This window comes from Muscardinus avellanarius (genome assembly GCF_963383645.1).
Source record: "Muscardinus avellanarius genome assembly, chromosome: 8".
Classification (NCBI taxonomy): Eukaryota; Metazoa; Chordata; class Mammalia; order Rodentia; family Gliridae; genus Muscardinus; species Muscardinus avellanarius.
In genome coordinates, this window is record NC_137794.1 from 33,549,912 (window position 1) to 33,572,435 (window position 22,524).

A 22,524-nucleotide genomic window follows, 5' to 3' on the forward strand; every position below is an offset into this window, starting at 1 on the left:
GGCGCAGGAAGCGAGCGCGCGAGTGAAATCCAGGTGGGACCACGAGCACCTCGCCTACCTCGTCTTTGCCCACAAAACACCCATTCATTCCTCTCGGGTTTTCCAGGACACTTCTGGGGCGGATGCGAGGTCACCGTGGGAAGGCGGCGCCTCCTCCGCAGGAGCCAAGGGGAGGGGGCGCGCGGGGGAGGGGAGGCTGGGGGCTCGGGGCGGCGGGGGGGGGGTGTTGCGGCACACTCGTGCGCCTGCGCGGCGGGGCCCCGCTGTCCGCGCCCGCAGCATCCTGCGCAACGAGCGCCTCGCGGGCGGGGGGGGGGAGGGGAGGGGAGGGAGGCGGCGCCCCGCCTGCGGTCACGTGACGCGGCGGAGGGGATTGGAGCGGCGGCGGCGCGCGGCGGCAGAGCGGTGCAGCGCCGCGGCTGGGCCTCCTGTTCCTGCTCCACTCCTGCTCCTGCTCCTCTCCCGCTCCTCCTCCCGGGAGGACCGCGACTCCGGCGCTGCCCGCTCGCCTTCGCCGCTGCCGCAGCATCCCGCCGCCGCGGCGCGGGGAGCAGGAGAGACCGTCGGGGCCGAGCGCGCACCAGGGTCGCGGCTGCCGCCCTCCGCCAGCCCTCCTCGGGTCTCAGCTTCCCTCCCCCGCCGCCAGCTCCCGCCGACCGCCGCGATGGGGCTCCTGGACTCGGAGCCGGGCAGCGTCCTGAGCGTGGTGTCCACGGCGCTCAACGACACGGTGGAGTTCTACCGCTGGACCTGGTCCATCGCAGGTGAGGCGCGGGCTCCCCATCCTCCCGGGCCCGCTCCCCGCCGCCGCCAGCCTGGGCCGGGCTCTGCGGCCCCCACACCCCGGGCTGTGAGGATGCTGCGGTCCGCGCCGGTGCTGGGCGCGGGCACCGTGGGGATGCACGGGTTAATCAGATCCCAACGCTGAGGCTCCCCCTCCACGACACTCGCGGGCGGTCCTCCGAGCCGCCGCGGTCTCTCATCAGCTCCTCGGATGCGGGAGCTGACATATTAGATGGAGTCTGTGCACCGAGAGCTCATCCTCGCAGGAACCGCCCCGCCCTGCACTCCCACGTCTCCCAAGCTCATCGCTCAGCTCTGCCTTATGCACAGGACTGGCTTTAACACACTCGGTCTGGAGATGGGGCTGGAGAAGGGGGACTCAGATCGTAGCTGACTCTATTTCATCCTCTTGGTTGCTTTGACAAAATCCGGCTAATATTTCCTTCTCTCGGGTCCATCCATCTCTCTATATATAGACTGAAAAATAAAACAGCATTATTTGGCTCCTTGAAGAATGTTAGTTGCTGAGGCGTTTTCAGTAACAACTCTGTTTGAAGCGACTGTCTGTAATGCGCACTGCAGAGCTGTCAGGGGGAGGGAGGGACCAAAACCCCGGGAGGGAAGTAAGTCTTAGGGAAGGGGTCTCTAGAGCAGCACCTAGAGGTTGTCGCGGAAGCCCACAAACATAGTTCTCTTACATCAGCAAACTCTTCCTTTAGCTGTTCAATTTATTTGAGTGGACTCTCGTTGGGTTGATTCAGAATAGAAGCAGTGTGATAGTGTACATTTTTTCATTTTATCATTTCTTGGTTTGCTTTCTTTCATGTCAAATCATGGAAAAGTTTTTGAAAATTAAAACATAAGTTTTAAAGAATTTTAGAAGTGAGCCTTTGATTTAAAATTTTCTAGTTCTTTTGCAGTATGGCACTGCCCCCCAGCTGTGAGGAAACGTTACATGTTATGACTTTGCTCTCCCCAGTTAGAAATGGAAGCATGTTTCTGTAGCTTTTGTGTTTGTTGTTAGAGTAAATGAGGTGGTGGTTAGAGCATGGATGTACTATGATACATGGGATGTATGCCCTGGACAGAATGCTTGCTGGAGTTGTTCTTGTGTGACAGAGTGATTTTTTAACATCGATGTCACATGTATTTCTTTAGAAAAGTGTGTTATTTTCAGAAGATCTCAACTTTAATGCCAATAAAGAAGCTACTTGATAAGCCATTTCAACTAAAAAAATAGTTAAAGGGAAGTTGTTAGTGGGATATCTTTTACGTTTTTTTCAATTATATTATCACATTGACATTATACTATAAATGCCAAAACTGGGGAAGATGTACCCTCCCCTTCATCTCTGTGATTTTGCTTCTTTGAACATTGCATCAGAGCCGCCCATTACACAATTGTCCAGATCTGAACATCAGACAAGCTTCTGGCAGGTAATTGTGCTATGCAAACTTGAAGTTAGGTCCTCCGATCTCCTTAGAGCCTGAGCCACACCTAGGAGATGACAGTTCCGTCCTTCCCGTCTTATCTTTGCACTTTCTCATCTTCTGAGTCTCCAAGAGAAACATTGAGAGCAGAGTCAGAATACACCTTTATGTGGTGGTTAGTTCCTTTGTGTAAAAGAAAAGGCCATGAATGAAATAGGAAGGTTTGTGTCATTGCTACTGGGCTTTGAAGGGCATATAAAATAATATTGTGAGCCCCGCCTGAGTGAGGAGGCACAGGAGCACAAGCGAGAGGTCGGAGGGAAGGTATTCATCCATGCTCTTGACTATCCACTTACGAAACCTGAACCCGAGACTGCTTCCTTGCCTTCCGTAATGAGCTACCTGTGTAGGCAGAGGTATTTCTTAACCAGCAGAGTGGCTTCGTGGCTCCAGTCTGTTCTGCCTGTCTGCGGGGAAGGGAAGCCCACATTTCAGGTGTAGGTAGAACACACACGGAGCCCCTGGGGCCCTCTCCTTCCACTCCCTCCTTTCTTTGCTCTGTGTTCTTCCATTGAACCCCATCACACCGTTCTGATTCACAGAGCATCTCTCCTTGGCATAATTTCCTGAAAATCTGGGTAAGGAGGCTTCAGAAGGATAAGGATAGAAACATAGGCTTATTAGATGAGGTTCAAGAAAAGTTGGTGAGTCAGATGTTTGGAAAGAGAAATAAAAATGGGTGGGAGAGAAGGATGGTCTTGAGAAATAGTAGCAAGTGTGACGAAAGGATGCAAATGATTCAGGACAAGCAAGAAATGAGCCAGGCTCCGTGTCCCGAGTGCCTTCATTCCCAGACTATGGTTATGGGCTTCTTGCTTACCCTTTTATTAGCTCATGAAATCTTTCTCTCCATTGAGATTTCTACCAAGGCACAAGGAAGTCATACCTACATTATATAACAGGACTAATCACAGATTGGTGGAGTACAGTGGGTGGTCCAAGAGATTTTTAACCCTAGGGCAAACAGTTTCTAGAAAAATGTTCTTATGAGCTACATACTGGTTACTGCTATTTAGTAAAACACAACCCAAGTAATGTATAAAAACTGGGCTTTTCAAAGGCATATATCCAGCAAATATAGAATATGGTCCTTGGTATGTTAACACTGAAAATGTTACTCTGGTATATTATTAATACTTTATACATCAGAATTGAAACTTTAAAAGAGCTCTAACTTTAGAAAAGCAACAAAAATAATGTTCTACTTCTCTGTATTGTATGTTTAGATATTGGAACAAGAAAATTAATGTGGGTTTATACTAGAGAAAAGTATGGAACAATGGTGGGTCTTTATGCCAGTTATTGGTGTTGGAGTAGGTAATCTGATGTCATTGTTTGTTTTATTCTTCTATTATTTACCTTTAACAAATGCATTAAAATGATTAGGGATGGGATCCTAAGCTCAAAGGGTATATCTAATTAAGAAAAGTTGTATATAACATTTTTAGATTGATGAATTTCATCATTTTCCACTATAAAAATCCAGATTACCTACATTATTCACTGCATTTATCATTTTTTAAGTGAATATTTGTTCATAGTTTTCTGTGCCCACCATGTTTTTTGAGGGGGGATACTGGAGATTAAAACCAGAGGCATTCTACCTCCAAGCTACACCCTTAGCCCTAATTTTATTTCTTATTTGGAAACAAGGTCTTACCAGGTTGCTGAGAGCCTTGCAAAGTTGCCTCCGGTCTCAGCCTCCCAAGTACTGGGATTACAAGTGTGTGTCCCATACTTAGCTTGTGCCCACCATTTAACATATAAACATCTTATCAAGTTAGCAGGGTACTCGCAGCAAAGCCAGGTATCTTCTGAGCTACCATATTTCTTTTTCTGACAATATGATTTTAAACAGACATCGTTCATAGGGTTTGGGTGTACATGTTGTTGGTTGGGAGTGGTTAGCCTTATTTCTTTGTGCAAAGCTACAATACCCCCACATTTTGGCAAAAAAAAATTGTATCTACTTGTTCTTGAAGTCAGAGCATAAAAGAGTTCTTTACTTTGGAGGGAGCATAAGGGAGAAGGGTTGAGTGGTACAGGAGGAGGGGCAACTCCTATAAGATGATGATAAAATTTGGAAGCCAGGCTTCTGTTATCATCCTTTTTTCCCATATGCAGCATGTGCGGCCAGAGTTCTGGGTTCTAGAGACAGAAGGAGGACACTTGCTCACAGCTTCAAAAGTCTTGGGGCCTACCATCATTCCCTTTCATTGGCATCATGGCCTGAAGGTTATGTGAGCTCTCAGAGTAAAGCCTTGCTGGCATCTAAGGGAGATTGGAAATGTCCTTTTCTACTGTTGCTGTCTCTGCTTCTCTACCTGCTCCTCAGTCTTGAGTTGAAAAAGAAATAGACACACTTTGGTGTGAGACTGTTTTAGCTCTTTTCCTACAGTTCCTTGCTCCTGTCCTTGAAAGTGTTGATGGGAACTGATTGAGGATGTCTTTGGGTGGGAAGATGTGAGGGCAAAGGGTGTCCAAGGCAAGGAGAACACTGATGAGCCAGAGGAACTGGGCTGGACCAGGGCCCATGACTCATCTGGGTTCAATGTGGGAGGGGACATTTACTTCAGCTCCAGTAAACTGGAGTTAAAGCAGGTTTATCCTAGGGATTGCTAGGCCCCAGAAAAGCACCTGTTTTAAACACTGTACTGCATATTTATATTAGTTATATTACTTGTCACATTTAATGTATAGTTTTCACCTAAATTACTACAGTAGGTTTTCTTTGACTTTGCCTGGAAACCAAGTTACCATTTTTAATGTTTCTTTGAGAAAAGATAGTCTAAGTTTTAGGCAGATGATTAAAGACAATTTTGTGCAATGTGACCAGCTTCTAAGATGGGCTTTCCCTTGGTTAGTGTTTTCTGTGGGGTCTTGTCTCATACACTCCCAGAAGGCTGTTTGTTGTTGTTGTTGGTGGTGGTGGTGGTTGATTGGTTGGTTGGTTGGTTGGTTGTTTTTTTCCCTTCACTTGAGAACCAAGTGAATTGAGAACTGAGTTGAGACTCAAATTCTTGGACTTGAATGGTTGATACTCTTGAACACTCCCCAACAAGAGCAAATAGCAAAACATCCTCTTACAGAATTATAGGAGGATACATAATGAAGATTCTGGCTGGTGACAGGACACAGTTTTATGCCATTAGATTTTTTTGGCTAAAGGAGAGAGAGTTTTAGGAAGTATAGCAGCTCTCAGAGAATGCTTCTGTGATCTTATGAGCCACCAAGCACTTGGTCTCTTATTTTTTCTCAACTCATATGATATTGTCATCTGTAAACAATTTAATATTATTAATATAGATACTATTTTCTTATTTTTGTGGTACTGGGGATGGAACCCAGGGGCATTCTACCTCTGAGCTACATCCCCAGCCAGCCTTTTTTAAAATTTTTATTCTTTATTTTGAAATGGTCTCACTGAGTTGCAAAGGGCCTAAGTAGCTGAGGCTGTCTAAGAACTGCGATCCTCCTGTCTCAGCCTCCCGAGTGCTGGGATTACACACGTGCACCACCACACCTGGCTTGATGCTATTTTTCATTTATTGAGCAACTCGTTGTTTTGTGGTTACTAGGGATTGAACCCAAGGGCATTCTACCTCCTACACCCTCAGCCCTATTTTTTATTCGTTATTTTGAAACAGGATTTCACTAAGCTGTGGAGGCCCTCACTAAGTAGCTAAGGTTGGCTGAAAATCCATGATCCTCCTGTCTCAGCCTCCCAAGTACTGGGATTACAAACGTGTTCCACCACGCCCTGCTAACTTACTCTTTTTGAATTGGGCATATATTAGCACACAGAGAAGAGCTGTATAACAGTCTATCTTTTCTCATTTTCGATGCCTCTTTTGTTCATCTCATTATTAGGACATTTTGCTTTTAACAAATCAAGGTGCTATTGTTTTATTTTTTTCCCTTAGAATGAGAATGTATTAGAGAATATTATTTAAAAGTTACATGGATTTGGACTTTTAGAAAAAAGAAGGAGAAAATACATAGCTTTCAGAACCAGTTTCCAAATGAACTTCCCAACTTGGTCGGCCAGTGTTCCCTGCCCACAGGCCTGCAGCCGCCTCTGACTTGGGTATCTCCTTGGCCCTTCAGTACAGTGAGTGGATGTCCACTGCTGTTTCTCATGACCCCATTCCCCTGACCTTTACTGATCTCACCCCGCTCATCTCTCCAGATAATCTTTATTCTGGCTCCACAAAGCCATTCCTGACCATGGTAGCCTGGAGCCCTTGGTTCTCCTGTGATCCATTGTCTTTAACTTCATCTATTGGCTTGTGCCATTCCTTCTGTGGTTGTAATTCTGAACTGTTTAAAACCTTCATTATTATTTGCCTCTTTACTTCTTTATATTTTTCTCTCCAACACTAGTGAGTATCACATCTGTTTGTTGATTTGCTGTGTATGAAGAGAGGACTCCCTTAATCTAGCATGATTTGAAATAATGGTCTACTGTGGTTGCTATACATTCATAGTTGTATAGCACACTACTTTATAGAAAGTGTGTATAAATGATCTTTATCATCACTTGGTCATAAATTCAATTGACATTGACTAAATCTAATGAGTGAAACCCTTAAATCCTTTAGTAGCATAGAACAGAGATATACAAGTAGATTCAGTTATTCTTCCTTCTGTGATGTGTGTGGAAGTGAGGAGGGCCTCATGGGGTAGTGAGTGGAGAGAATTCTGGACTGGGGTTTAGATGACCCAAGCTTTAGCCCTGGGGCTATTGCTGATTAGCTGTGAGAGCATGGACAAGTCCCTGTGCTTTCCCAATCCTCAACTTTTTTCATCTATAAATTAAGATTGTTGAATTTGGTAATTATAAAATTCTACTGGACTCAGAATTTCTGCATATAGATGCTACTTTATTGACATCACTGTGCCTATTTAATTTCCTCAGTATTTCTTGACTAACCAAGAGTTAATTTTATTTTTATTTATTTTTATTTTTTTTTGCGGGTCTGGGGATGGAACCCAGGGGCATTCAACCTCCGAGATACAACCCCTGCCCTATTTTTTATTCTTTATTTTGAAACCGGGTCTCACTGAGTTGCAGAGGGCCTCACTAAGTAGCTGAGGCTGTCTGCGAACTGCAATCCTCCAGTCTCAGCCTCCCGAATGCTGGGATTACAAGTGTGTGCCACTACGCCTGGCTCACCAAGAGTTAATTTTAAAAAATCAGGAGTAATAACAGAAAACATAGTTCTCTCAATTATATATTATATTTACTACGTGATATGCAATTTTTAAGAGTGGCTTATTAAGTGGTCTTGGGCAAGTTACTAAGTGCTTTTGGGGAGCTCTTATTTCTACCTGCACCATAATAGAGTTGAACTATATAATCTTTGTGGTCACTTAAATTAATTCTCAGATTTTCTTAAAAAGAAGCATACATGTCAGTCTAAACTCAATTGTACATTGTTATTTTATATAAAAATTATAAAATTTTATCATACCTCATTACCAAAGTTTTATAAAAAAATTATAGGCATCTTATATTTGATAATTTCTAACCTAAGCTTGGACGGCATGGCTTAAAATTTTTATAAAATTACTGAAAGATAGGTCTTATAGCAAAGGAGAAAATATGAAATGTGTTTGATACATATTTTGACTAGCCCATATGTTAACTTTAGAAATCCCTTGTCTCCTTTTCATGAAATATTATTGTCTTTTTTTTTTTTTTTTGCACAGTACTAGGGATGGAAACCAGAGGCATTCTACCTCTGAGCTACCTCCTTTCAGCCCTAATTTTTTTTTTTTTATTCTTTATTTTGGAACAGGGTCTCACTGAGTTGCAAAGGACCTCACTAAAGTAGCGGAGGCTGTTCATCAACTGTGATCCTCTTGTCCCAGCCCCCCCCCCCCCAGTGCTGGGATTACAAGCTTGTGCCACCACACCCTGCTTGGAATACTGTCTTTCTTAAACATAAAGCCTAGTATGGTATTTTATTTATGATTACAGTTTAATTAGAATGTAAGTCTTGGGATTTGCAAGACAAATGCGTTCATCCACTAAAGGAGTCAGTTACTCGCTGTCAGGTGTAATCACAAAGAAGCATTTGTGATTTCAAACAGGAGCATTCACAGGGATAAGCTTTTCTCTCTTCATTCTTATTTATGAAATGAAACCTGGAAAGGTATAGCTAAAGCATTTACACAGCTGTATATTGGTAAAGAATTTCCTATGTTGTTTCACACTCATGTTTATAGCAGCGTTTCACAGTAGCCAAGAAGAAGTAACAACTGAACTGTCCACTGATGAGCAACTGGATAAGCACATGTGGTATATATGTACAAAAGAATTTTCCTCCTTAAAATTTTTTTATTTTTTATTTTTTTTTTGCAGTACTGGGAATTGAACCCAGGAGCATTCTACCTCTAAACTACTCCCTCAGCCCTATTTTTAATATTATTTTGAAACAGGGTCTCACTAAATTGCAGAGGGCCTCACTAAGTAGATGAGGCTGGCCATGAACCTGTGATCCTCCTGTCTCAGCCTCCCAAGTATTGGGATTACAGTTGTAAATCTCAATTTTTTTTTTTTTTTTTGCAGTACTGGGGATGGAACGCAGGGGCATTCTACCTCTGAGCTATACCCCCAGCCCTATTTTTTATTCTTTATCTTGAAACAGGGTCTCACTGAGTTGTAAAGGACCTCACTAAGTAGCTGAGGCTGTCTGTGAACCATGATCCTCCTGTCTCAGCCTCCCAAATGCTGGGATTACAAGTGTGTGCCACCACGCCTGGCTTCAGATTTTTTAAGGAAGGAAATTCTGACCAAGAGGACACAAATTTATGTTATTTACCACAATTAAATAAAAATAAATTAGTATAATAGCACTTCTAGAAATGATTTCTTCAGTGTTTAATGGTAAAACAATTGGTTCTTTCAGTTTTTTCAACTTTAAAGCAAAATGATTTTATTGAAGAGAATACAAAGTTTTTGGCTAATAAAATGTATGTGGCATCTAGAAAGTAGCTAATAAGCCGGGCAAGGTGTCGCACGCTTGTCATCCCAGCATTTGGGTTCACGGACAGCCTCAGCTACTTAGTGAGGCACTCTGTAACTGAGTGAGACCCTGTTTCAAAATACAGAAAAAAAAAAAAAGGGCATGGGGTGTAGCTTGGAGGACAAATGTCCCTGGGTTTCATTCCCAGACCCGCAAAAAAAAAAAAAAAAAAAAAAGTAGCTGATAACAAGGAGGACCACTTTGCCTTTGTACTTTGCTTTACAGTTTCACAACAATCCTGAGAAATAGCCCTGAATTATTTTATTTTATTATAATTTTTTTTAAGGTACTGGGGATGGAACCCAGGGGCATTCTACCTCTGAGCTACATCCCCAGCCCTATTTTTTTTCTTATTCTTTATTTTGAAACAGGGTCTCATAGATTTGCAAAAGGCCTCACTAAGTAGTAACTGAGGCTGTCCTTGAACTGCGATCCTCCTCCAGTCTCAGCCTCCCAAATGCTGGGATTACACGTGTGCACCACCACGCCCTGCTCTGAAGTATTTTAATTTTTTTATGTTGAAAAGTCCCTGAGTTCATAACTTGCAGGTGGTCACTGTAGTGGAAATGGGTATAAACTCCCCATTTTGTATGTTGCCTAGTGCTCCTGTCTTTCCATCAAGGTAGCCAACAGGAAAGAAATTCTCAGGCCTCTGACCTTATTCCCTTATTTTCCTTTTTCTTATATTAGGTCTGTATTTATATAGTAGAATAGAATACTAAAATATGAAAAAGTCATAATACCAACAGAGATAATCTAAAGAAAGACATCTATGAGCTGGGCGTGGTGGCGCACGCTTGTAATCCCCGCGCTTGGGAGGCTGAGACAGGAGGATCAACATGGGTTCGAAGCCAGCCTCAGCTACTTAGTGAGACCCTGTTTCCAAATAAAATATAAAAAAGGTCTGGGAGTGTAGCCCGGAGGTAGAAAGCCTCTGGGTTCCACCCCCAGTACCACCAAAAAAAAAAAAAAAATAAGGGTTGGTGTATGGAATTAAACTAAAAGTCATAGTATATGCATTTATATACTTTTACTATATACATGAGTATACATATAATATATAAGAAGTAATATTTAGTCATAGAAGATGAAGTTGGACCTCCGTAGATGATGGAGTGGAGGACCATAAAAACACGTATTCAGAATGAATTATGAGTTTGCCGAATTGCATAATACAGTGACACAAGAACTAGAAACTATTGTTAATTAATGAAAAGATCATAAACTCAGGACTGACAGTATTTTACCCAATGAATATTCAGTTTATAGAATTGCTAAAGAAAGGGAGAAGATTTTTGGCAAAGTTCTCATTAAAACACACACATATACACATACACACAGTATTTAAAGTCACTTTTACTGGAGGGAAACACCAATTTTCTTAAAGCAGCACTAAGTAGATATTCGGACTTGGAACTCCCAAATTAATATAAGGGAGGAAGTTCTTTTTTTTTTTTTTCCTTACTACTTTTTCAAGAAGTTATGCAAATGGGGAAACAGGGAAGAAGAAAACTGCTTCCTGCTTTCTGATCTTGACTTGAAGGGTAGGAGGCATTATTTATTTTTTGTGTGTGCGTGCCTGGGGATGGAACCCAGGGGCAGTCTACCTCCAAACTACACCCCCGGCCCTATTTTTTATTCTTTATTTTGAAACAGGGTCTCACTGAGTTGCAAAGGGCCTCACTAAGTAGTAGCTGAGGCTGTCCTCAAACTGTGATCCTCCTATCTCAGCCTCCCAAATGCTGGGATTACAAGCGTGCGCCACCACACCCGGCTTTTGTAGGATTTTAAAAAATATGGCATCTGTGTTAAAATTTCCCTCTTCCATGACATTCATAGCATTACCTACCGAGTGAACCTCATGCATCTTGGAACACACAGATCCATCTTTTTTGCCTCCCAACTGCTGGGATTACAAGCGTGCGCCACCACACCCGGCTGCATCATTCTTTTTAAAAGTTTCTCCAGATATAAATTCCCCTATTGGCGTAGTTCCCCTTCCCATATGAGCTGGCTGTCATGGATATGCCATTCGGAAAATTATGAGCCAGGTGTCATCTGCATACGATGAAGCCACTGCCATCTCTGCAGCTTCTGTGATAGGCTCATTATGGAGTTGATGATGCTGCAGCCGTGCATTTTATACATCTTATATTTAGTCCTAGTGGCATGCCTCTAAGTTAGGTATTGTTTAGCCTGATCTATAGATGAAGAAATAGACTTAAAACTGTGCAGTTAGAAAGTAGCATAACTGGGTTAGAATAAAAATCTTTTTATATTGCAGCATAGCCAATCGTTCACTCAGCATGAACATTCATTCAGTATTTACTGGATGCTTCCTAAGTGCCAGGCACGGTGTCCAGCATTGTACTTATTATCTCATTTAATCCTGTGTTTCTCTGGGCTAGGTACTATTATTATTCCCATTTTCTAGGCGAGTAAACTGATTTTCCCTGGATCTTATCTCTAATTATCTACTACTTAACCTCCCAAGTTAAAGTAGATGCAGTAAGCAGCCTTGAATCACCCACAGATGCACTCTCCTCATCTATGTCTTTACTCTTTTGCACTTTTGGAATCCATCCTTATTTTTCTGCTTTCTTTTGGAAATTTTATAGTTTTTCACCCCTTTTACCTTTATTGTGATTTCTGTTCAGCAGATTTGCAGCCAACAAAAGAAAAAAGAAAATTTCCCTCTGCTTTTTCACTCCTCTCTCATTCTTTCACTCTTGGGTGACTGGTACAAACTGTGTCAGATAAAACATCCTTGCCTCTTGCTCTGGGTTCAGACTGCTCTCTCCTGAGGTTTTCTGTTTCTTTGTACCTTCAGAGGCCAACTTCAGCCCCCTCTGCCAGTGCAGGTTTCCTTCCCTCCTGTCTGCCCATCCCACTCTGGCCTCTTCTGCCTTTTTTTGGCCCAGCCTCTGCCGTATCCACCCCTGTATTCCTTAAGTTCACCCAGGAGCTCGGCCATCCTCTTCCCACAGTACATGGGGTTAGGATAGAAATTCCCCGGCTAAGTAGGAAACCCATCAGACTGTCCTTGAAGCACCACACTCAGTACCGCGCCTTATTTCTAGAGTATTTCGCAAAGTGCTCTGGGTCCCATTCTGCCCCCATGTTCAAAGACCCTTCTCCCCTGGCTGCTTTTTTCACCTCGCTGACACACAAGCTTCTGCCTGGCTTGACAATACGCTGAGCCTTACATTTTAGGTTAAAAGCTCTAGGAGGCCTAAAGGTGGAAGTTAGTCTATTCCACCAATGTGAGATATTTTCCAGACTCTTCTTTACAATTTTTCATACAATTTTCATTAAAATTATTTTTAACAGAAGCCGGGCGTGGTTGTGTACGCTTGTAATCCCCGCGCTTGGGATGCAGAGACAGGAGGATTGGGTAGGTTTGAAGCCAGCCGCACTGGCTTAAGAGACCCTGTTTCCAAATAAAAAAAACATAAAAAATAGGTCTGGGAGTGTAGCCTGGAGGTAGATGGGTTTCCAGGAACCCCAGTACCACAAAAAAAAAAAAAAAAAATTACTAACAGAGTAAAAGAGGACTCATATACCAATCATTGTTATAAAGATACAACAAGGGATAAGGGTTGTGGTCTCCACCCTCATGACATTTATAATAAATAGAGAAAGACTTTGCCTACCTCAAGAAAAAGCCTCACAGTTTTCTTTTTCTTTTCTTTCTTTTTTGTGGTACTGGAGATGGAACCCACGAGCGTTCAATCTCTGAACGATACCCCCAGCCCAATTTTTTTATTCTTTTTTTGTGTGTGGGTCTGGGGATGGAACCCAGGGGCATTCGACCTCTGAGCTTCACCCCCTGCCCTACTTTGTATTCTTTATTTTGAAACAGGGTCCTACTGAGTTGCAGAGGGCCTCACTAAGTAGCTAAAGCTGTTGGTGAACCATGATCCTCCCATCTCCCCAATGCTGGGATTACAAGCGTGCACCACCATACCTGGCTTTTATTCTCTATTTTGAAACAGGGTCTCATTGAGTTGCAGAGGGCCTCAATAGTAGCTGAGGCTGTCTGCAAACTGTGATCCTTCTGTCTCAGCCTCCCAAATTCTGGGATTACAAGTGTGAGCTACCACACCTGGCTTATAGTTTTATTTTGAGGTAATATATATATATATTTTTTTGGGGGGGGGCAGTACTGGGGATGGAACCCAGGGGCATTCTACCTCCAAGCTACACTCCCAGCCCTATTTTTTATTCTTTATGTTGAAATAGGATCTCACTGAGTTGCAAAGGGCATCATTAAGTAGCTGAGGCTGACTGAGAACCGTAACCCTCCTATCTCAGCCTCCCACTGCTGGGATTACAGCATGTGCCACCACGCCCAGCTTTTTAAGGTGATTTTAATGTACAGTTTAACATTGTAGTACTAATAGGTCACCTTTGTTTTGGTGCAGTCTGTAAAGGCCAAGAGATTTTTTTTAACAATATCACTATGTTAGTGGTGGCTGGTAGGCAGATGGCAGCCTCAGTTACTTAGTGAGGCCCTCTGAAACTTACTGAGACCCTGTTTCAAAATAAAGAATAAAAAATAGGGCAAGAGTGTAGCTTGGAGGTCAAATGAGTCTGAGTTTCATCCCCAGACCTGCAAAAACAAAAAAGAAACAAAAATAAAAAGTTGATTTGCAAGCATTGGTTTTAAGTTATTAAAGAAGTATGGGGGCCAGGCGTGGTGGCCTATGCTTGTAATCCCCGCGCTTGGGAGGCGGAGACAGGAGGATCCTGCAGGTTCGAAGCCAGCCTCTCTGGCTTAAGAGACCCTGTTTCCAAATAAAAATATAAAATAGGTCTGGGAGTGTAGCCCGGAGGTAGAAGGGCTTCCAGGAACCCCAGTACCACCACCAAAAAAAAAAAAAAAAAAGTGTGGGGAACCTTTAGAAAACACTGTACAGCACATGCTTTTTGATGTCTTTGACTAAATTCCTGAAGCAACTCAGTACTTAGTAATCATTAGATTTTTTTTTTCTTTTGTTTATGGTATGAGTAGGTGCTAATAGAAGCCAAAGAAGTGACTGATTCATTCGTTCATTTAGACAGAATGTAGGAACAAGTCAAACATTTATGTCTTGATTATATGATGCACAATGCAGGCTCACATTCTTGAGTAGACTAGAGCAGTGTTTCTTCCATTTTAATGTGCAGATCATCTTAGACTCTTACTAAAAAGAGAATTTTGAATTTTGGCTTAAAGTTTTGGGTGACGTCTGAAAATCTGCCTGCCTTTCTTTCCTTCTTTCTTTCTTTCTTTCTTTCTTTCTTTCTTTCTTTCTTTCTTTCTTTCTTTCTTTCTTTCTTTTAGTATTGGGTATTGAACCCAGAGACATTCTACCTTGAAGTTATACCTCCAGCCCAATTTTATTTCTTATTTAGAAACAGGTTCTCACTAGGTTGCTTAGAGCCTCACTAAGTTGCTGAGGCTGTACTCAAGCCAGTGATTCTCCTGTCTCAGCCTCCAAAATACTGGAATTACAGGCATGTGCCACTATGCCCAGCTTATTTATTTATTTATTTATTTAGTACTGGAGATTGAACCCAGGGGCATTTTACCCCCAGCCCTATTTTATTTTTATTTTTGAAACAGGGTCTCTAAGTTGATGAGAGTCTCAGTACTACCTGACACTGTCCTCAAACCTGCAATCCCTCTGTCTCAGCCTTCCAAGTACTAGGATTACAGGCATTCACCACCATGCCTAGCTCTAAAATTTTATTTTATAGTATCTTTTGAAATGAGTTTTTTAAAATAGCTTCTCTATATAATTAAAACTTCATGGAGAATTTTTTTGTGTGTGTGGTACTGGGGGTGGGAACCCAGGGGCTTTTCTACCTCCAGGCTATACTCCCATACCTACTTTTTATACTTTATTTGGAAATAGGGTCTCACTAAGTTGCTGAGAGCCTCACTAAGTAGCTGAGGCTGGCTTTGAACCTGTGCGATCCTCCTGTCTCAGCCTCCCAAGCATGCGCCACCACACCTGGCCTTCATGGAGGATTTTTATTTAATTTCCTAAATAACAAGTTATAAAATTTTTGTTATTTTAGCATATAAGTTATAAAGTGTTTTGTGTTCTAAGTATAGAATTTTCAAAGTTTAATTCCTAGTGGTAATTTTTCTTTAATTTGGTTTAACTCTTCTCTTGGAAAAGAGAGGGCAGTTTAGAGGTTGATAATTTTTAATAACAACAGTGCTAGCGTGTATTAAGCTCTTATTCTTAATATATGCTGTACACGTATTTTTTTTTAAATTTTTTTCATGGTGCTGGGGATTGAACCCAGAGGCATTCTACCTGAGCTGCACCCCCCAGCCCAGCCATATATATATATATATATATATATATATATATATTTTTTTTTTTTTTTTTTAAATTTTGAAATAGGGTCTTCACTAGGTTGCTAAGAATCTCTCTGTGTTGCTGAGGCTGTCCTTGAACCTGTAACCTTTACTTTAGCCTCTCAAGTACTGGTCTTACGGGCATGCACCACCACACCTGACACATTATCTCACTTCTCACGGCAACACTGTTATTATCCACAAGGCCAGAGGGACCAAGTACCTCCTGAGGTTTATTCACACGCTAGGGGCGGAGGATTCCGATGCTGCAGTCTATGTGAGAGTCCATATTCAGGACATGAAGCACTATGTGGATCAGGAAGAGAAGGCCGGGCAGAGCCTGGGAGGTTTGCCCTGGAGGGATGTTCGTGTTACTCCTGACGCGGACACACTGTGTGGGGGAGGAGGTGCAGAGAGGGGAGTGAGTGGCTGGTGCCCTACTGTTCTGGGAACTCTCACATGACGTAGCTCGGTCCTCTCCTGTCCACTGTATGAAGGACTCATTTCCTTACCAAAAAGAAAAAAGAAAAGGGCAGTTGAGTCTTTCTTGTAGATTCCCTCGCCTGCCAGTCCTCTGGGAACATCTTGGTCTCTGTGCCGTCCTTTGCCTCCTGTCCCCCTCTGTTGGCTCGCTGCCGTCTCCGCCGCTCTCTCCCTTGCTCCAGCAGCCCCAGGTCCAATCCTTGTGCATCTGCTTCTCTCACTGTGCATTTCCCCTGACCTCACACTCCAATGCAGTGTTGGTGGTGATGCCGAGCTGGCTGTTCCTCTGGTGGGCTCCTCTTGGGGGTCCCACGAGTGCCTTAAACTGGGGGTGTGTAACGTTCACCTGGCCATGCCCTCCCAGATCTGTGGCTCTTGCATTACACCCCATCCTGGATCATGACCCCACCATCCGTGCTACCGGCAAGGCCAGACATCTGCGAGTAACCCTGAACTTTTATAAAATTTCACCTCTCACATCCATGATGATCACCAGGTCTATAGATGTTACCCTTGTAACCTTCATCTCTGCCTCCCCTGCCCATCGCCACGCGGCCCTCCAAGGCCAGGTGTCCACATCTCTTGCATTACAGTGATCTCCACATCTGACTGCCTCTCAGAACCACCAGAGGTCTCTGATTGAGATCACAGTGCCGCCCCCCTGCAGAGATACTGATTGGGTAAATCTGCAGCGGGCCTGGGGATCTGTATTTAACAAGCACATCATTCTTACTTGGGCAGTCTAGCAACAGACAGACATTGAGGACACAGATCCCATTGGTTTCCTGCCTCTCAGCCTGTCCCCCACAGCCTCCACCATGATCTTTTAAAAGCCAAAACCAATCGCACACCTCTGTATTGCCTGCACGATGAATTCTAGCCTCCTTCTTATAGGTTGTAAAACCCGCTAAAGAATCTCCACAGTTACCTCCTGGCCTCTTCCCTGGATATATCCTCTACTTCAGGCCCACTGCATTGTCAAAATAAGTGTTTTCTTTCTTGTCTCTGGGATTTTTCTACCTTTACTTCTCTCTTGTGCTTAAATATTCTTATTTGACCATCTTTCTACTTAAGGGAACTTGTGTAAATTTCTCTAATTCTGCCCTCTGGAAAAAAGACCTTTCTAATTACCTATCTGCTTGGCAGATATTTCTTCTTTGAGGAAAAAGTTCAACAAATATCTGCTCTTGAAGCCTGTCTTGTCCCCTTTCTCACCTTACTGTACTTAAACTTACTGTACTTAAAACACTGTGACGTTGCACACATATTGAGAGGTCAGGGACCAAGTAACCTGCCCAAAACCACTTAGCTCTGAAGGGAAGAATTGAAAATAGAGACTAAGTCTGATCCCTCCTATGTCCTCTTAGTGTTTAGTGAGCATTCCTTCTCTTTTGCAGGCTAGACATCCTCATTTCCCCCCAGGGGTTAAGGCTTCCCAGGCATGCACAGTCCTGGACCGGGCTGGCCCACATACCTGATAAAGCGTGAGACTCAGCTTGAGTACTTGTCATTTTAAGAAAGCTTGTAGTTTTCTCTTACTTCTCCTGAGGGAAAAATCTTTTTGCACCTGTAATACAGAAATAAATTGATGGGAAATTTTTGCCTTTAAAATTAATGTTGGCGGTGACGGAGTGGTTCTAAAGTAGCTGCTGGAATACATGGAACTCTCGGTTTACCTTCTTCAGAAAGTCTTTTGACCTCTATGAATGTCATTTTAATTTTTTTAAATTTTTTATTGGTGCATTGTAGTCATACATCTTATTAGAATATAAGATGGTAGAGGCATACATGCACGCACACATCACTCATTTAGCCTTTCCCCAGTTCCCACCCCATTTCCTCCCTCCTCCCTCCTTCTCATGTTTGGCTTAGTGATTGACTGATGTTTGTGAATGAATATCATGTGCATTAGGGAATTTCCCTCTTTCCCTTCCCATCCCCCTCAATTAGGTCACCTTATTTGCTCATCTATGGTTTCTCCTCTGTCTAGAGTTCCTCCTATGACCCATTTTCTCCCTAGAATGTCATTTTAAAATAGAAATCATTTCTAAATCTGAAGTTTTGTAGTTCTAGTTTAGATAAAGGGCTGACAACATGGAAGTCAAAATTATTAGTTAGAAGGCTACACATAAGAGTGAAATCTTGAATACATGAAGGTTTAAACATTATGTAAATAAGCTTAGTATGATATATAAAAGTAAAACAGTTGGGAATTATATTTGTGTCCTTTTTTTCCCCTTTTTTGGGGGGTACTAGGGATTGAACCCAGGGGCATTCTGCCTCTGAGCTACATTCCCAGCCCTGTTTTATTTTTTATTTTGACACCAGTGCTCACTAAATTGTTGAGGGCCTCACTAAATTGCTTAGGCTCGCCTCAAATCTGTGATCCCCCTGTTTCACCTCTCACGTACTAGGATTACAGGCATGAACCACCACACCCACTCATTTGTGCCATTTTTTTTTATCTCTCCCTAAAAGCTTTCTGAAGAAAGAATTTTCAAGAATATTAAATAAAACTCATTTTGATTGTCTGTGATAGAATTTGACTTCAATGGTGGCAAAAAGTATAGGGCTTTAATAGAATTTATTCCCCCAAATAAGTTCATGATATGGAACCCTGCACATAACTGTTTAGGATTAGAATATTGATAACATTCTCAAAATATAATTTCTGCCTATGCTTGGGTGCTATGTAACTTAGGTGAATAAAGAACTTAATTTAACTTTTAAATAGTTTTAACTAAATATTTGAGTAGAGAATTTATTAATTTAATGGATTCGAAAGTTACATAAAATACATTGAGTTTCAGTGGGTATTATTTTCTTTGGTTAAAATCTTAAGGGGACCTGTTAGTAATGGTTTATTTTTCCTTCACTGTATGGAACCTTTGTGATACAGTCTCAGTCCTTCTTAGTGGAAAATGAAACACATAACAGAAATGTAGAGTATTTGAATCTCATTAGAAGCACTAAAGGAGACATCACAAATAAGTACAGAAATGAAGCCAGAAAAAACATACACAACTTGCATCGTAACGTGTAAAGACATGGAGAAATTTCACACATATATTTGGTTGGGCGTTACAACAGCTGTGGTTTAAGGCCTGACAATGATTCCCACTTCTATAGTAATTGTAGGATGTGGAATTTTTCAGAGCTCCTGGCCCTTGTGAACTGGAAGAGCTAATTTGAGAAGGGCATGGTGACATATGTGGCCTTGTATAGGCTGAAAATGGGGATTTGTTAAGCGGTTGATGAATGTGGATGCACAGCTTGTATTGGTGGGCCAAGAAGTGAGGGTTTTTCTCACTTGGTAAAGAATATCCAGCCACACAGAGCACACACACACATACTCATAGTACTGGGATGAAGTGTTGTGTACTTGGGAGTAAAGTTGTACTGACACAGAGGAGGGTCTGAGAAGAGCTACAGTAGCCCTTGTTACTGGACACTGAGCACACCTTAAAATTCAATAAATACGCTATTGGGTTTGACACGGGACAGAGAATAAAGAACTAGTGCGTAAAAACTGTCTGTTCTTTATGGATTCACCAGGGTGTTTAGGTACCTTGGCAGGTCTTGCCTTACAAAAACGCAAGCCCCGCCCCTGCCTGCGGGGAGTTGGAGGAAGAAGACCTGTGTGATGAGTGTTGCCAAGGCACAGGCTCTGCCCATGCAAAGTGCATCCCTAGCCGGGAAAGTCTCCTCCGTCCAGTTTCCTCACCTTCAACCCATTTGTCCCCACCCATTCTTTCTCCTATTTATTATTGTCAAAAATGAAAAGAAGCCAGTAGGCTGAGGGTGGAAGATTGGAAGTTTGAAGCCAGCCTCAGCGACTTAGTGAGGCCCTCTGCAACTTAGTGAGACCCTGTTTCAAAAAATAAATAAATAAATAAAAACATAAATAAAATAGGGCTGGGAACATAGCTCAGAGGTAGAATGCTCCTGAGTTAAATCCCTAGTAACACAGACACACACACACACACACACACACACACACACACACCCCTAAAGAATTATCCAGTTTCTTACTACTTAAACTGTAGCTCATGAGGTAGCGTAGTATCAGTTCTTTCAGAAAGTGCACATTCTTTCTGGAAATGTGCTGCCTCGGAGCCTGCGTTTGAACTATACTTTCCAGATGGTTCTTTGTAAAGCTGGAGGAGCACTAATCTAATTCACCTGGGCCGTTCGGTGTTTATAGAGACAGGAAATGAGGAGCGCTGTCCCTAAGCTCCTCCACACCGGCCCAGGAAATTCAGCCAGGCTGCTCACTGAGCGCCTCCCCAGCTCTCTGATTCCTCTGCTGTGTACTGTTCCCTTCTCCCTTCTCACTCTTCCATGCCCCCCTCAGTGTCTCATACTGGCAGAGCTTCAGCCTCTCTCTCGTGTGTCTGTCCTTGCCTCTCTTTGACAGTCCTCTAAGCTTCCCTGCTGCAAGAGAGAACAATACAGTGTACCTCACTCTGCGTGCAAAGGAAGGAACATTTTGATTTACTCCTAATTTCTGGCAAAGTTTTGAACCTTTTTTCTCTAATTTTTTTCCCTACTTGTTGCTCAGAACTTTTTTGACGTCATTGGGACTCCTGTATGTAAAAAGGGTGAGAAGTAATCCATGTTAGAAGTTGAGGTCTCCTTACAGGTGAATTTGACTTCCCTTCTTTGTTACGTACTTTATCTCTGGGACAGGACTTTTGCTGTGTGTCAGTCGGGTGGGGTGTAGCACTGCGTTCCCTTGGTGGGGAAGCAGCCACCGCAGTTCTTCCTCTGTGACCTGGAACAGGGCTTTAGCTTGCGGAGAGTGTCTAAATCAACAAAGACCTAAGTAGCTAAGTACCATGTGTTTTATGGGGGTGGGGAGAGGCTTGGCATAGAAAGGTAATGTACAAGGATAAACTCGTACTAAAAGAGTGAATAATCACGGATACAGTACAAAGTCAGACACAAAAAGTCCCTTCCTCCAGGTGAGAGGTTTGCCCGTGCATTCTCTCTCTCCCTTATTTCCCTCTTTCCCTCCCTTGAACCTTTTAAGACCTTAGTTTCATATATGTGCTGCCAGAATTTTAGAAGCACATAATCTATTCCCAGAAGTCTTATCCATAGGGAGTCTGGTATATCTAAAAAGGGATTTGAAAAGACGGGCGTGATGGAGCACGCTTGTAATCCCACCATTTGGGAGGCTGAGACCGGAGCCTTGCGGTTCGTGGACAGCCTCGCTAAGTAGTGAGGCATTTTGCAACTCAGTGAGACCCTGTTTCAAAATAAAGAATAAAAAATTGGGCAGAGGGTGTAGCTCAGAGATCAAATGCCTCAGGGTGCCATCCCCAGACCTGCAAAATAATATATAAATAAATAAAAATAAAAAGGGATCGGAAACATTCTCCCCCTACCCCCCTTTTTTTGGTGGAACTAGGATTCTTGGAAGCCCTTCTATCTCCGGGCTACACTCCCAGACCTATTTTATACTTTTTTATTTTTGGAAATAGGGTCTCCTAAGCCAGCGCGGCTGGCTCTGAACCAGCGTGATCCTCCTGTCTCCATCTCCCAAGCACGGGGATTACAAGCGTGCGCCACCAAGCCCGGCCTGATCAGAAACATTTGTAAAAGTGCATCATGGAAAGACTTTCAATTGTGTAGAAATCTAAGTGTTTTCCATTGTCTACACGTGTCTCTCTTGGCCCCCCTAGCTGGGTACCCAAGTCCCTTCACCCTGGCACCTGTTACAATACAGTAGACCTCGCTGATCCGTGGTGGTCCCGCCCACACTCAGTTACTACAGTATCTTGTGATCCAGTCCTCTGAAATAGAAAATATAGGGAAAAAAACTTACTTTATTTTGAGCTCTGGACTGTTTGCGTGTATAGCCATAGTGTTCGTGAGTAGTAGACTCCTTTATAAACTGGAATAAAATCAGCTGGCTCTCCTGCTTCCATTTCACTATTGTTCATGCCACTGCCTCCCTTTCAACAACTCTGATTTCAGTGAAACCACAGTAATTATCTCACTTCCTACGTTAGAGATTATTTAATTAAAGGTTGCGTTGTATTAATTGTATCTTATTCTCTATTCACAGTATATAAAACAGGTTCATATATTCTTAAGTAAGGTATTATAATATGTGATATCTAATCGGAACTATTTTGCATTTATAGTTTTAGTAGCAAGACAGTCTAAATAAGGTGTTATAGTAATAAATAACATTAAATTTATTTATGAGGGATTCTAGGAACTGACTGAAAGACATTTTCCTTTATTTTTAGAAATACATTATTTTTGCCAGGTGTGGTGGCGCACGCTTGTAATCCCCGCAACTTGGGAGGCAGAGACAGGAGGATCGTGCAGGTTTGAAGCCAGCTGTTCTGGCTTAAGAGACCCTGTTTC

General features: G+C 42.7%; 1 protein-coding gene across 1 annotated transcript in view; it reads left to right on the top strand.

The window, feature by feature from the left end:
• Window positions 1–664: 664 nt before the first annotated feature.
• ELOVL4 (ELOVL fatty acid elongase 4) overlaps window positions 665–22,524 on the top strand; it is a gene marked incomplete at both ends in the record, with an annotated part of 35,263 nt that continues 13,403 nt past the window's right edge. The window contains one exon of the mRNA XM_080700774.1: window positions 665–764. Within this exon, the coding sequence (XP_080556900.1) occupies window positions 665–764 (100 nt within the window). The remainder of the gene's footprint in view (window positions 765–22,524) is intronic.